This window comes from Rhizophagus irregularis, chromosome 21, assembly GCF_026210795.1.
Source record: "Rhizophagus irregularis chromosome 21, complete sequence".
NCBI classification, from domain to species: Eukaryota; Fungi; Glomeromycota; class Glomeromycetes; order Glomerales; family Glomeraceae; genus Rhizophagus; species Rhizophagus irregularis.
In genome coordinates, this window is record NC_089449.1 from 119,618 (window position 1) to 133,299 (window position 13,682).

The 13,682-nt window shown below is 31.0% G+C and overlaps 5 protein-coding genes across 6 annotated transcripts; 1 reads left to right on the plus strand and 4 right to left on the minus strand.

Annotated features, from left to right (window-relative positions):
* Positions 1 to 1,691: 1,691 nt before the first annotated feature.
* OCT59_013450 (uncharacterized protein) lies at positions 1,692 to 2,187 on the minus strand (the record flags this gene model as incomplete). Its single annotated transcript, XM_066141522.1, has 4 exons — positions 1,692 to 1,708; positions 1,799 to 1,939; positions 2,003 to 2,019; positions 2,120 to 2,187. 4 exons carry the CDS (start codon positions 2,185 to 2,187, stop codon positions 1,692 to 1,694), a joined length of 243 nt encoding a protein of 80 aa, XP_066001655.1.
* Positions 2,188 to 2,554: 367 nt separating this feature from the next.
* OCT59_013451 (uncharacterized protein) lies at positions 2,555 to 5,083 on the minus strand (the record flags this gene model as incomplete). The annotated part of the gene is made up of 7 exons (XM_066141523.1): positions 2,555 to 2,806; positions 2,891 to 3,105; positions 3,474 to 4,068; positions 4,128 to 4,321; positions 4,437 to 4,453; positions 4,520 to 4,869; positions 5,026 to 5,083. The coding sequence occupies 7 exons, from the start codon at positions 5,081 to 5,083 to the stop codon at positions 2,658 to 2,660; spliced, it is 1,578 nt and encodes a 525-aa protein (XP_066001656.1). The 3' UTR covers positions 2,555 to 2,657.
* A 260-nt stretch (positions 5,084 to 5,343) lies between these two features.
* OCT59_013452 (uncharacterized protein) lies at positions 5,344 to 5,945 on the minus strand (the record flags this gene model as incomplete). Its single annotated transcript, XM_066141524.1, has 5 exons — positions 5,344 to 5,380; positions 5,528 to 5,562; positions 5,631 to 5,654; positions 5,763 to 5,805; positions 5,875 to 5,945. 5 exons carry the CDS (start codon positions 5,943 to 5,945, stop codon positions 5,344 to 5,346), a joined length of 210 nt encoding a protein of 69 aa, XP_066001657.1.
* A 46-nt stretch (positions 5,946 to 5,991) lies between these two features.
* Positions 5,992 to 8,962, minus strand: OCT59_013453 (uncharacterized protein; the record flags this gene model as incomplete). 2 transcript variants are annotated; one of them, XM_066141525.1, is made up of 5 exons in its annotated part: positions 5,992 to 6,025; positions 6,117 to 6,180; positions 6,314 to 6,340; positions 6,587 to 8,434; positions 8,588 to 8,924. In XM_066141525.1, the coding sequence occupies 5 exons, from the start codon at positions 8,922 to 8,924 to the stop codon at positions 5,992 to 5,994; spliced, it is 2,310 nt and encodes a 769-aa protein (XP_066001658.1). The 2 variants fall into 2 exon arrangements, with proteins under 2 accessions (XP_066001658.1, XP_025174830.1); XM_025318983.2 differs by lacking the exons at positions 5,992 to 6,025; positions 6,117 to 6,180; positions 6,314 to 6,340 and having other exon boundaries at positions 6,530 to 8,434; positions 8,588 to 8,962.
* Positions 8,963 to 9,853: 891 nt separating this feature from the next.
* Positions 9,854 to 10,254, plus strand: OCT59_013454 (uncharacterized protein; the record flags this gene model as incomplete). The annotated part of the gene is made up of 3 exons (XM_066141526.1): positions 9,854 to 9,893; positions 9,973 to 10,016; positions 10,087 to 10,254. The coding sequence occupies 3 exons, from the start codon at positions 9,854 to 9,856 to the stop codon at positions 10,252 to 10,254; spliced, it is 252 nt and encodes an 83-aa protein (XP_066001659.1).
* Between the last annotated feature and the right edge of the window lie 3,428 nt (positions 10,255 to 13,682).

The following is a 13,682-nucleotide window of genomic DNA, read 5'->3' on the forward strand; positions in this document are numbered from 1 at the left end:
TTTTTATTTATTAAAAATAATAAATATTTTTTTAAATGATCTTCCTAAAATTTCTTGAGAACAATCATTTCTACCACCAATGAAATTTCGTCACCTTATCGTGCGGTTGAAGATGGTAAATTTATTCCAAATATAATTGAATCTCTCAAAATTTTGAAGGAAGTGTTCACATTATGTATGATTGGGCTCAAAATGTGCTTATTCTCAAGATCCGAGTCTAAATATACTATCTTAAATCAAATTCCCTCCTTAATTTCTCTTTGATTTCAAATAAAGAGAGGAGGATTGGTGTGCATTGGAACCTTTTGAGTATAACGATTGGTTTTAACACGGACTTCATAACCTTAGATTCACTGATGAATTATGAAAGATTTTATTCAAATAGAAAAATTAAGAGAAATTAAATTAACATTTATACTATCAAATAACTTCTTAAAACTTCATACTCATTTATTTCTCCATACAGTGGCTATATATATATATATACTTTTCTTGATTTAAATTATTTTAAATATTATGGGAAACATACCAATCACAAAGGAAGAATACTAGTGGCAAATTTCATCTCTTGATGTTAAAATGCAAAATGTTAAAATATTATTCTATATTTAATAAATTTCAAAATCGTTATGAATAGAGTTGCTAATAGTAACACTTTTTTAATGATTGATATGGACAAATTCATAGCATTGCTTTTCTTGTAGCAAACCTTCCAGTTCTCCATAAATGCTATTTACTTCGTTCTCACACAAATCAATTATTTGTACACCTATATTGATTATTCCATCCCACCCTTTCCATTGTTGTATTGACCTGCTTTGCTGCTTAGATATATACTTGCGTATCATTCGGAAAGCTCCAGATTACATCAATCCGGAAGCCCATGGCACAAGACACAAATCTAAAGATTTAATTAGATTAGTTGATTTTTCTTGTGTCACTTCAATTTTTTGTGTTTAAAGGTATGAAATACTCTAGTTTGAGTATATGTCAGGTAGTTGTGCAAATAATTGTGGTAAATTACCCACGTTTTGAATTTAGGCACACGTGGATCAGTATACCATAACACAACACTTGAGTTAGCCGTTCAATAAATTCAACATCAACATGTACTTGAAAAAGTATAATAAGCTCATTATAAAGCATACCCAACAGTTTGCGTAGTAACATTCAATGGATTCGTTTGTAAAACATGTGTTAAGAATTGGTGATGGATAAGATGGAGTTATTTCGGTAATTTAAGATTTATTATAACTTCCAATTCATCGTCAAATCATTCTCCATTTCTTGCATCTACCCAACCATATATTCAATATCTCTTTGCATTAGGTGTAATTTTTTTATATACGTCTCTAAAGGTAATACAGTCACTAACATTTGGCACCTTTTGATTAAAATTTTAGTACCTTCCTTCACATTTATAATCAAACGAAAATGATGTTTTGAATAAAGTTTATTATACTTTACGCGTTCTCGTTAGGATACAAATTAAACCATCCAAATTTCCAAAAGAAAAATTTCGCCTTTCGAAAAATTTCAGACGTACAGGCAAGTCGTGTCGTCAGAATTTAACACTGTTAAATTAGTACGTGATACGGTGATAAACAAATCTTTAGATGAAGATTCGATGAGATCAATGATAATAGTCTGTACGACGATCGATTTCTTATATATATTCCAAGAAAAAATTCTTAACTAAAACTAATTTCTTCAAAGTATTTTATAACATTAGTGTCTTTTTATAATGTACAAATGTACACGCGCCTCTTTTAGTTGTATGGAGACCACCAGGCCTTACCTGGTAGTTCAACACTGTAAGTGGACAGATTGGATGCTGGATTGTTAATGCTACAGGGTTTATATGCAAACCTTCCGTGTTCAATACACGTGTAAGAAAAGAGAGAGTCTACTTTTGGCGGCGGGCTGCCTGAACTTTCAACTGGCTAGGGTCAATATGTCAGAGATTGTCATGTGCTCGACCGCATGGTTGTGACAGATTAACTTTTAGTCAGATGTGGGCTACAAATGAATTGTGATGAACAGATGAGTGAAAATTTCAAACTGGTCGCAAAACTTTATAAACCATACACCGAAATTAGCGAGTTTTTCTTTAAACCACCTTGAAGTGGTGGAGTAGCATTTGGAGATTTCACAAAATTTATATACAAGAAGGACCGAAGGAACCATGAGCCATGTAATCTATAATTCCCATGTTTTCCATCACAAATAGGGCATGGTGAGCTCCACGGCTGAGAAGATACGAAATTATAATTATCAATCCCCCTGAAACTATTTCAGTATGTGAAATGCTTTAACACAGATCTGATAATTAATTCCGGATCGGGTTTGGCTTCAAAAGTAATAGGCTTGAAATCAGAGGCTGCTAGCATAGCAGGCTTTCTTAATTGTCACGTAAATGTTGGTCATTTTGTCGATCATTTGTCATTTCGTCATTTTTTTATTAAAAACATGTCAATAGCTATAATGATGATTGTAAAAACTATAGACATTAATAAATTTAATATTAAAAAATAAATTTTAAATTATATTTTATGGTGAAGTTAAACATAAATAAAATAAATTTTAATGTAAACTTAATTATAAAATCAACCAATAAATTAACCTTAATTTATATTATTGACATAATTTAAATTAGTTTAATGCCTCCTGTTTATATCTTCATCAGCAAAAACAACTACATTATCATCATTATCCTCTAAACTTGCCTGGTCCTCCAAAACTTCGCCATTATCCTTATCATCATCAAATTTCATATTCAACATATTCTGAAATATCTTGCAATTATCTTTAATACCATTATATAACAATATGGGCACCTCTGATTCACTTGGTTAAAACATTCTGTATGGTAACCATGATAGAACATTACCTGACGCCTCTTCTGATGACAAAGTGCATTTACTCCAATCACATAGTTTGTCTGATTTAGGAGAGACAAGTTGAATTCCATCCACAATTTTGCCAAGTGTTGGTAAATTGTATTGCCAATTCTTTTTAATTTTCTTTTTTGTTGTACATCCACGATTTTTCCAAACATTTTGGAATAAATCTAAAAGCCTTTTTCCAGAAACTCTAACTGCTTTTCTGTGTAAACAATGTTATGATTTTTGAAAAAACTTTGGTAAAGGAGTTATTATCACGCATCTGGTCAATTATTTTTGCTTGATTAATAATTTGTTGAGCAGTATTAAAATTATTTGTTTGATGTCTAATACAACTGTGAAAGTTTTCTACATAATAATCATTAAAGATATGAAGAGAACTTTGAGAATTTCTGCCATTGGGTGATTTATATTTGCCAATAAAAAACGTCACTAAGAAATGCCAATGGCAACTTATTATAATTTTTGCGGCAGTATCGATAAAAAATTGTCCATATACGAAGCATTGCTTCTTCATAAACTTCCCAACATCTACTTCAAAAAATTATTGGGTAAAAATCCAAAACTAACGGAATTACATCATCTAGAAGATTAATGAACATACATGCTTCAGAGTATTTGCAATTAAAAAAAAAGATTTTTGACAGATTCTTTGACCAAAGACCAACCCTTAAATGCAGATATGGTTTTGGCTTTTTAGCAAGAATTTTGCGTGAGTTAAAAATTGCGTGATACATATTTTCAAAAAAACAATAGTCAACAAGAAATACAGTCTCCCAACTATTCAGAGATACATGTAAAGGACCTATAAAAGGTACTATATTAAGAATTTGTGGTGGCACATCAGATCGTTCCCCATTAATCATACGATGTACAACAGCGACGAACATTTTTCTGTCCAGGATAATCCATAGGGCAACCAAAATATTTCCTTCTAAATATGCATGTAGCTCTGGAATGTTGGCAATTAATTGTATTACTGAAATATAATCTTTTGTTGAATGTAAGCTGCCTTCTAATAGGTCAATTAGCTTTGTATTTTGCATACTTCGATCATTTTTTCGTTCAGCAATCCGTATATCATAGCTATGTACAAGTAAACGTTCAGTTCGTTCTTCATAAGTTTCAGGTAATCCAAACAAATTTGTAAAAGATTTTTTCGTTCCTGATAAGTAATACTTAAATCCTTCATATATTTTAAATTAAGTTGGGAAATTATATTACTGAAATCAACTCCTTTCGGATTTTGAATTAATTGATTGGTAACATTATTAAATGGAATAGCAGATACTTGGGAAGATGATTTCATAAGTATTGCTATAAAGTGTAAAGCACTGCTTGTGGTGGTAGTATCTGGTCGTCGTAAAGTATGAATATTGTGATAGTCATCAATGTTAAGAACAATTAAAATTATTTTTCTATTAAATAAAAAAAATACAAAAAAATAAAAAATGGAGTTAAAATTTAAACAATCGGCAATATTAAAAATAATAAAACAATTTTTATTAAGATGTAGAAATACAAAAAAAATACGTTGTCAATAATAATATCTTTGACAGTTTGCTTATGTAAATTAGCTAGCTGAATCTTTTTTTTTGAATAGTTTTTTTTCTCACTGTAAGTCCAGCATTTGACAAAGTATCAATTGCTGATACGGAAGTTCCTGATGCATTCAGCAAAAATCCTACATCCTCTTTTACGTCACTTATGAATTTATTATTGAATCCAGCAAAAGATAACACATTATATCGAGTTTTTTTTTTATTTTGTTGATTTGTTATAGGATTTTTCTTTTGGGGATTTGTACCAGCATAAAATTCATCAAAAAATCCTTGCAATTTTGGTTCTTCTTTTTCTAACATTTTTTTAAATTCTTCAGGATCATAGATTGGCTTTTCGTTATCTTTGTGTTGTTTTTTAAATAAAACGTTAGACATTAAACGAATTTTTTCGCTAGAAATTGAGGCTATAAGAAATTTTTTATTAAAAATTGAAATAAAAAAATTAGAATATAAAAAATTTTCATTACTTAACAAGTTCTCTCACTAGAAATTGAAACTAAAAGTTTTTTTATTAAAAGTGAAATGAAATGATTAGAAATATGAAAAGAATTCATACATACTTAATTTAATTCGCTTAAGTTCTTCACGAGCTTCATGATATAAATTTTCTACAATCATTATACTCTTTAGCTGAATACAGAAGATCATTATGAAGGGCATATGGATGATTAGAAGTGATTGTTGGCACCCTTTGCATCGGTGGTTGATAATTTAAAGATAGTTGGTTTTCTTTATCATGATCCATTGCAGTAAGACATGGGTTGCAAATACGTGTATCCAAAGGAAGATTCAAGATAGGTTGGAGTCGTTTTGGAATTTTTACAAGAATATTCTTTCGTGGTCATCCTATTTCATTATCCTTTGTATACTCTTTATGTTTAGGATGAGCACATTGTTGTTTCTTCATAGCTCTTGCTAGTCGATGATTTTCATTCACTATTAGTTTATTATAATGATATTGGCATAATTCTTCTCCAACCAAATCCATGCCAAGATTTGTTTCAGGAATCTTGACATCGTCCGTTACAAGTGAAGTGCCATTGATAAGGTCATCACACATACCATTTGTAATGAACATTTATTAAATTTAGACATTCCTATATATTACAAAACATTTAGTTATTAAATATAATATATGAAATATACAAAATTTGACGCACTATACCTTCCAAATTATTTGTTCGATAGCCTAATTATTTTTTATTAAAAGTTCTTTGTTAAATTAAATAAAATAAAAAGTATTATCGGTATTTACGCTCTATTAGAAGTATTAAAGTATTTATAACTTCTGAATTACTCTTTCGACGACTGAATTATTTTGTAAACCGTTTAAAAAGGACCTGAAAAAAAAATTTTTTTTTATTTTCTTTTGTGCTATTATCGCCGTTTTCAAAATGAAATTTGAATACCCATTAAGAATACCCGTCAGGTGATCAAAACAGCAAAATTGACCAACAAAATATTGAAAATATCGTATCATAATAAAACCATATAACCCATCAATATCCATTAAATTTTGATAGAACTTAAATTCTAAATATTCCAACATTTGTAGGATAGCTATATATAATTTCTCAAAACCATTTTAATTAATTTCAAATTATTAAATTATGTTAATAATTGTAATAATCAAAAATTTAAAATTACTTACAATATCTTGTTAATAGTATTAGTGTAATTGATTACAACTGTTATAACTAAAGAGAAAATGATATCTAAAAATAAAATAAGAACCTTACGGTTTAAAAGAAATACAAGAAATCACGAATAATCTCAATAATCGCAAATAATCTTGAACTTTGAGCGAAGGAAACTCAAAACAACACATAATAATTTGACTAAACATACCTACTAATGTAAGTATTGCAGGGAAATCTTGGGTAATTGCAAGAAAAGAACATAACACATATAACGAGTTTAAAATATTCGGCAAAAAATTCGGGGGGTTTTTTTATCAGATGATCGACATTGCGTACAAACGGCAATAAATTTTTTGTGGCACAATTAAATAAAATAGTGCGATTATCACATATTTCAGTATATTTTACGATATATTAGAAATCTAGCCAATAAAAATACATGTCCGTATATTACGAGTCTATTCATCAAGTAAATTCTTACATTTGTTTTTATTCTTTGGATGGCAACCCTCTCCACATGGTAATTTATTGCGCTGACATCCACATTGATTAGTGTTACACGAGCCTTTGCAATAACATTTTTGCTCAGTTATAGATGATGCACTTGACATTTCAACAGGCAACCTAAAGTTCAAGTCAATTCCCAGAACATATTGCTTGAGACATTGTTTAATCCAAGGTCCCGTATTCAGAGCGTCCTTTTCGTCAGTAGTAGAATATCTCTGCTTTTTATATATATCGTATAACTTTGTTGGTACAACGAAGTAAAAACCTATATTCTTTTCTGTTTCTAATTTACTTCGAACTCTTTTCAACTCATTAATTTTAATATTATGGTCCTTTGTAGTAGTCATTTGTAAGAGACAATTGGGAGCAATAATTGCATCTACTGATGGAAAAGATTTATCAAGTGGTATAGAGTAAGCTCCGTCTTGGATCTCATCAATTTGAGTAAATAAAATTAAATTATATTTTGGAAAAGTAATGACGTCTTCATCATTTGTATCTAAAGAACGACGTTTGAAAGACCCTCCATTTCGTAAGACTCGATGAGCAATCTGTTCAAAAAGACAACCAACGACTGGGTCACTTTTACCCCCTTTCATGACTGCATCCACGTCTACATGACATTTATCTATTATGCTTTTCTCTAATTCAAGAATCACCTGTTGGCCTACATAATCAGATGCAAATTTTACAATCGTATCCGTATAGTATTCCTCCTTAATAGGTTGATCGAGTGATGGATCAGTAGAAGGTTGATCAAAAAATTGCTCAGGAGGTTGATCGAGTGATAGATGTTGATTAAATATTTCGGTAAAAGATTGACTAGGATGATCGAGTAATAGACCAGTAGGAGGTTGACCGGATGATGATGATTCAATTAATGAACTATGAGGAGGTTGAATAGATGATGATGATTCGATTAATGGACCAGTAAGGGATGATGATGATTTGACTAATGGATTAGTAAGAGGATTAACATTATCATCACTGTTCGTCCAGATATGGATTAGTTTGTGACTAATGTCTTCTACGTCTCCTCCAATATATCTAAATATGCTCTCATCGCACGTCTTTATCGCTAGATTAAGCTGACTTTGAGTACCTTTCACAAGGGCACCCTCCAAAATATATCTAGGGATCCCTCCCCACTTAGTATATAACTCTCGAACTTTTTTTTCTTTAAGATTTGCGAAAATATCAGCTCTACATGTATTGATTTCATCCCAGGACCACGGCGGCATGTACCGTACGACTGGAATGCGTTTATCAAAAGTTTTATAGTGACTTCTATTTAGTGAACAAATTAGAATCGTTATGGCTTCAGAATCGTCTGGTGGGTTTCCATCTACAATGTACCAGACTTCCGGTTTTGACAAGTATATTCTAATTTCAACAGAATCATGGGATCTGTCAAGATATTTAACTTCTTCCACTGTTTGACCTAATAAAATAACAAATCTTTCCATAGTATGGACGTCGTATATAACCGTTTTACCTTTTTTCACAAGATCATAAATTAGATAGTAACCGAAAAAGGTTTTCCCAATGCCGGGATTACCAGTAAGACGGTAATCTCTTTTTCCATTCTTAATATTATCAATAATTATTCCAAGCAGATCATTGTAGCATTTGCGAACAAATAGCTTTGAAGGTCGACTTCGCTTTCCAAAAAATTTGATATCTTCAGACACCGTAAAAAACGGCATCTCTTTATCATATTTTGTAGTTTTTAAAGCCTGCCAAAAATTCCTCAAAGATTTTACATCTTCAGCGACTTCAGCGTCTGTATCCCCTTCAATTTTTGCGCGCTTTTTAGGAGGTTCTAATGGAAATAAATGTATGGACACAAGTTAATATTCAAATGAAAGAAAGAAAGCATGGAATGATACAATGAAGATAAAACGAAACATCAGCTAATAAAAAAAATCAATTCAGGTATGGCAGAGAAGACGAAAAAAATTAAGCTATATCTCACCGGTAGCAACGGTAGGAATTTGAACGAGAATATGTAAGCTTGTGGGGTCTGGTTGCGTACTAAAATAATCACTAACTATTTCTAAGATGTTCATTCCCTGAGCAATACTGAGATCTTCAAGTTTAAGCATCGCTATGACATTCTCGTCTCTGGTTTTTCCAAGTTTGATATCAACTTTGAACAATTTAAGAAACATTGTCGCTACGCCACTTTGAAGTTCATCATTGATAACTCTCTTAAGACTACTAATATTCTTACTAGTGTTAATTTGAACTGAAAAAATATCATCATAAGGATCTTCTCCGCAAACCAAGCAGTTTAGTGCTACAGAAGTCATGGCATTTCGGTTATATACTTGTAAAAAAATCGTAGTACGAATGGGCTGATTGATCGCAAACGGTCCATATAAAAATTAATTGTCGCACAGATTGATGACTAATCAGTTGATCAGTAAGTAATACAGACATCGTGACCGCAAACGGCAAAAGTATACCATAACATATCAAGATTCTCCTGCATATCTATCAAGAATGATATTTTTGCATCGCGACCCTACAACCCTAGCCATGGCAAAAAAAGCGAGAAGATTCTTCACGGTACTTTATTAATGAGCGATGAAAAAAATAGTGTTGTACAGCGCATCCAATGTACTGTATGTTTATGTTTATGGAGTTCTTCTTAACCAATCTGACAAATGATCTTATTAGAAAATGGAATATCTAGATACTCTGATTGAAACAATAAAGACCCATACTATTATTGGAAAATGATATATATACATTATACAATATTCCTATATTAGAAAAGGAAAAGAAAAACTAGCCTGACTCGACAGAGCACAATGGGGGATGATGTTGAGAATCGGAAAACTGCTGGGTACATAAATGGTAATGTAATTTAATGTTTTTATGTCATTTCGTTATATATACCATATATTTCTGCAGGACTTGAGTAAAGAGATCGACAATTCCCACTGAAAAAAAATTGTCCGATCTATTAAATGGAATTGTTCAGTTATCACTATTCTTAACAGATGATAATACAGGGATACATATTCCCTATCTCTTTGTAGATTGATCTAAAGATGAATCATAATCGAAATGAATTCCTCATTGCCTTAATTGTGACGCAGAGGTAAATACGATAAATACACCAAACTTTCTTATTGCAACGGATAAACAATATTCACATTTTTTTTATTCTTTAGATTAATAATTTAGAACACAGACTTTGTCCGTGCTACGACAAATATTGTAATGTCTGAAGATGATTATGATGAGACGAATAAAGAAAATATCACAAGGAAGTTGATAAGGTTGCCTTTCGCGTAGCTTACGACGCTATTCCAGATACTTCAAAGTTGTGGTTGAGTACGGGCAAAATAGTGGAGGATGTTCTTTTTGAATTTGCTAAAGACGTGGACTATGCAGTAAGTTTCTCGAAAATTATATTTTTTAATTCTTTTTATCTTATCATTAATGATATTGACATATTATTAGTCATGCCATTCCTGCATTGTGAACCATGACGATGAGAATGTCAAATTATTGTTCACCGATGTGGAGTGGAAAGAATTAACTGAAGATCGAATTGGAGTTCCACCTGGTGCAAATTACGGGAAAAACGTTAGAAGAGTTATGTATGATCGTGATGACGACGTATCATAAAGACAGAGAAACGTATGATGTCTGTAAACATTATAATAAAGAATGGATTCAAGCGGCTATGCGAGCACACTTTTTTGGATCATGCATTGATTTATGACAAAAATTAATGACGTGTCCGCCCGGCACGTGACTAAGTACAACAATAAGGCTATAACTTCCTAATGATGAAAAATTTTTTTGTAAATCCAGCTGACAGTTACCCGGAAGACTCTCTGGCTGCTAGACCTTCTAATACTAATCTTTAACCCTGTAATGAGTCTCTAAACAACTTAAAATAGTGGGAACCACTCCATCTCTTTCAGTATTTACAGGTGGCGGCCTAGTGCCGAAAGAAAAATACGGATCATTGTACTCGTCATCCATATCATTACGATACCTATTTTTATTACAAGGGGTCTAGTTTTTTATACCAGATAGTTCCCTTTGTTTATTAAACATATAGCTATAATTGTATTAGACATAGATGACCACTCTTTAGAATAAAATAAATAAATAAATAAATAAAATTTTTTTGTAAAATTGTTAACAAAAAAATCCAGTTCAAAATCTTGCAAGATTAAAAAATTATAATAATCAAACCATTGTTAAAACTTCATATCAAAAAATCCATTTTTTTAAAATAATAAATTAATTTACTTAATATAATTTAACATATAACAACATGTACATTTTATTTTATTTATTGAAGAAATTTTGTTCTATATTCATAATCAATATCATATATTTTTCGCGTTAATTGATAGTGGTTTAAATTGAATTAAAATTTCCCAGTTAAATTTTAATTATTTTGAATTTTTTATTTTCGTACACTATAACCTGTGGCAGTTAAATGAAATTTTGTAAAACTCGTGGCTTATCACCATAATGTATTATATTTGTACAAATATACTTTTACGTGGCTTATAGATGCTACTGTATGAAAATCGTGGCTTATTTATTAACGTATTACATAAATAATTAATTTGGCTAGCTATTGTGTTGGGTTTCGTAAACAGCGTCCTTGCCGTGATTGTTTCATCATTCAATTACATTTATCCGTTTTTAGTTAAATTTACCCTAATAATTCGCTTTCCCGCTCCGGACTCCCAACGGTTACCGTTCCCTAGTTTACATACAATACTGTGACCAAATGATTGGGATAACCATGAGCCTTTATTACGGCTTTTATCTGGTGTTCCATACTCTTGACAAGTTTGAACTCTTGCCCAAATACGACATTCAAGTTCATCCCGCAAGTGTTCTATCGGGTTAAGGTCTAGACCCACGAAAGCTGAGTTATTCCACTTTCTTCTATAAAAGCTCATATTCTCAAACTTGTATGGATTGGTGCATTGTCTTGCTGGAAAAAAATATTCTCCATTTTCCTCTTCAAATTCTTATAAAATGGTATTAAATGGTTGCCAAGAATCTTTTCTATGTATCTTTCACTATCAGCCTGGTCATTAATTCTTATTAAGGGACTCGAGAGAAATTGTATAAGTATTATTGACGATTTTAATATTTGCAATACCATCTCACTTTGTAGAACAAATCTATATAATTAAGTATCATAGTTATTGTCCGGAGCGAAGCGAAGGACTATATATGTCTACGCACTATGATGATCTATGGAAATAACGTGTAAATTTTCAATCACGTGAGTTTCTCTGTCCAGGAATTCCAAGGCGTTATGCTGCTAATCAGCAGAAAATTACCGGAATTCCAAGGCGTTATGCTGCTAATTAGTAGAATATCGCTACATCTTTATTTATTATACCTCGCTCCGGACTTACAACGGTTCCCGTTTCCTAGTTTTATCTACATTCTACAGTACAAATCGAATTGCGTAATTTATTTTTTTATTTTTTTTTATAAACTCTCTTTATCTGGTATTTTAATAATTGATGATGGTCAAAATATCATGTGCATCAGGTGAAGCTTAAGGGCGATAACATATATTACCTAATATACTTTAATATAAATGCACCCCCACTCCCAGGTAAGATTAATTACCTTATATAGTAATAAATATAACCTAAGATTTATGGATACCCCCCCTAAAATATTACCTAACATATGTCATAGCCCTTACACAGGATAAATCACGGCACTTCGAGCCGGATTTACCCAATATAGTATCAGCATAAACCGATAATTAAATCGGTCTATACCGATGTCGACATAAAATATTCTCACAATTTAAATTGGGTCTTTAAGACTATGTACAGTACACTAGTACAGTATATACGGGATTACTTTTGTCGTATAATCATATATTATATATATATATATATATGGTACTTTGAAATTTAAATAAATCCGTATATTATCAATTATGCAATCTGAATTTGATTTATTGAGAAAATGCTCGAGACTGGAATGACGAAGTTATTGATTTATAAGCGTTACTTATGAAAATGATTAACTCAAAGAGAGGGTTAGAAAAAAATAACCCACGAAAACAATCGCAAGATGACAATTTACTTAGTGTTCGCCCAAGTAATACTGTTTGCTCAAAAAGGAGCGCCGCTTCATGAATTAGAAACTGGTGATTACTTTGCGAAGTTTCCGAAGCAAATCTATGCAAAAAAAGACTCTAAAGTTCTAAGATTATTAACGTTAATCCTACAACTGCTATGAAAGAAGTTAATGGATTATCATCGATAAAGTTTTTTGGACAATATCAAAATTAACAATACCTTAATTTTCCTTAAAAATAAATTATTGTACAATTCCACATTGGATAATTAATTAAATTAAATATCTAATTAAATATCTGTCAAGAATAATTATTCCTAAATTCGACTCTTAATTCTGTGAATCTTTAATCAATTAGTAAAAATTTAGTATTAGTTCCCACGCATCATTAAAATTAATTAAGTACTGTACTACAGTTCACAATATAAACAACGCGTGTACAGTATCACGTGTCAAGAATGACGCAAAATCGCGATTTAGAAGAAATTTGAATATCTGAATCCGAATATCCAAATATTTGTTTGATACCTGCCTTCTTGAAAATAAAAAAGGTAATAATTAACAACATGATTGTTTTAATAAAATAAAAATATGCGCTCTTGCAAGTTATCAGCATAGACTTGTCAAACATGGAAATAAGTTTAATTTAGATATATAAAAGTAAATGTAAAAAAATGGCGTAACGGTAAATCAAGGAAACAATTGTAGTGAGCGTTAATCTCATCTCGATTGCGACTTTTTGTGGAGATTCCCAATATAGAAATAATAAAACAAAGAAACATATTGTGTATTGTGCCGCGAAGAGTTTAAAATAAGTATGCTTAATAATGAGAATTATTAATTTATAAATACTTTCAACTTGTTCTTAACCTTGTATGATTAAATGAAAATCAGAAGAACTGATAGACATTTTAGATTTTCAATAACTTGTTTATTTTTTCCGTAATGCTATAAAAAGTTAATAAAGAAAA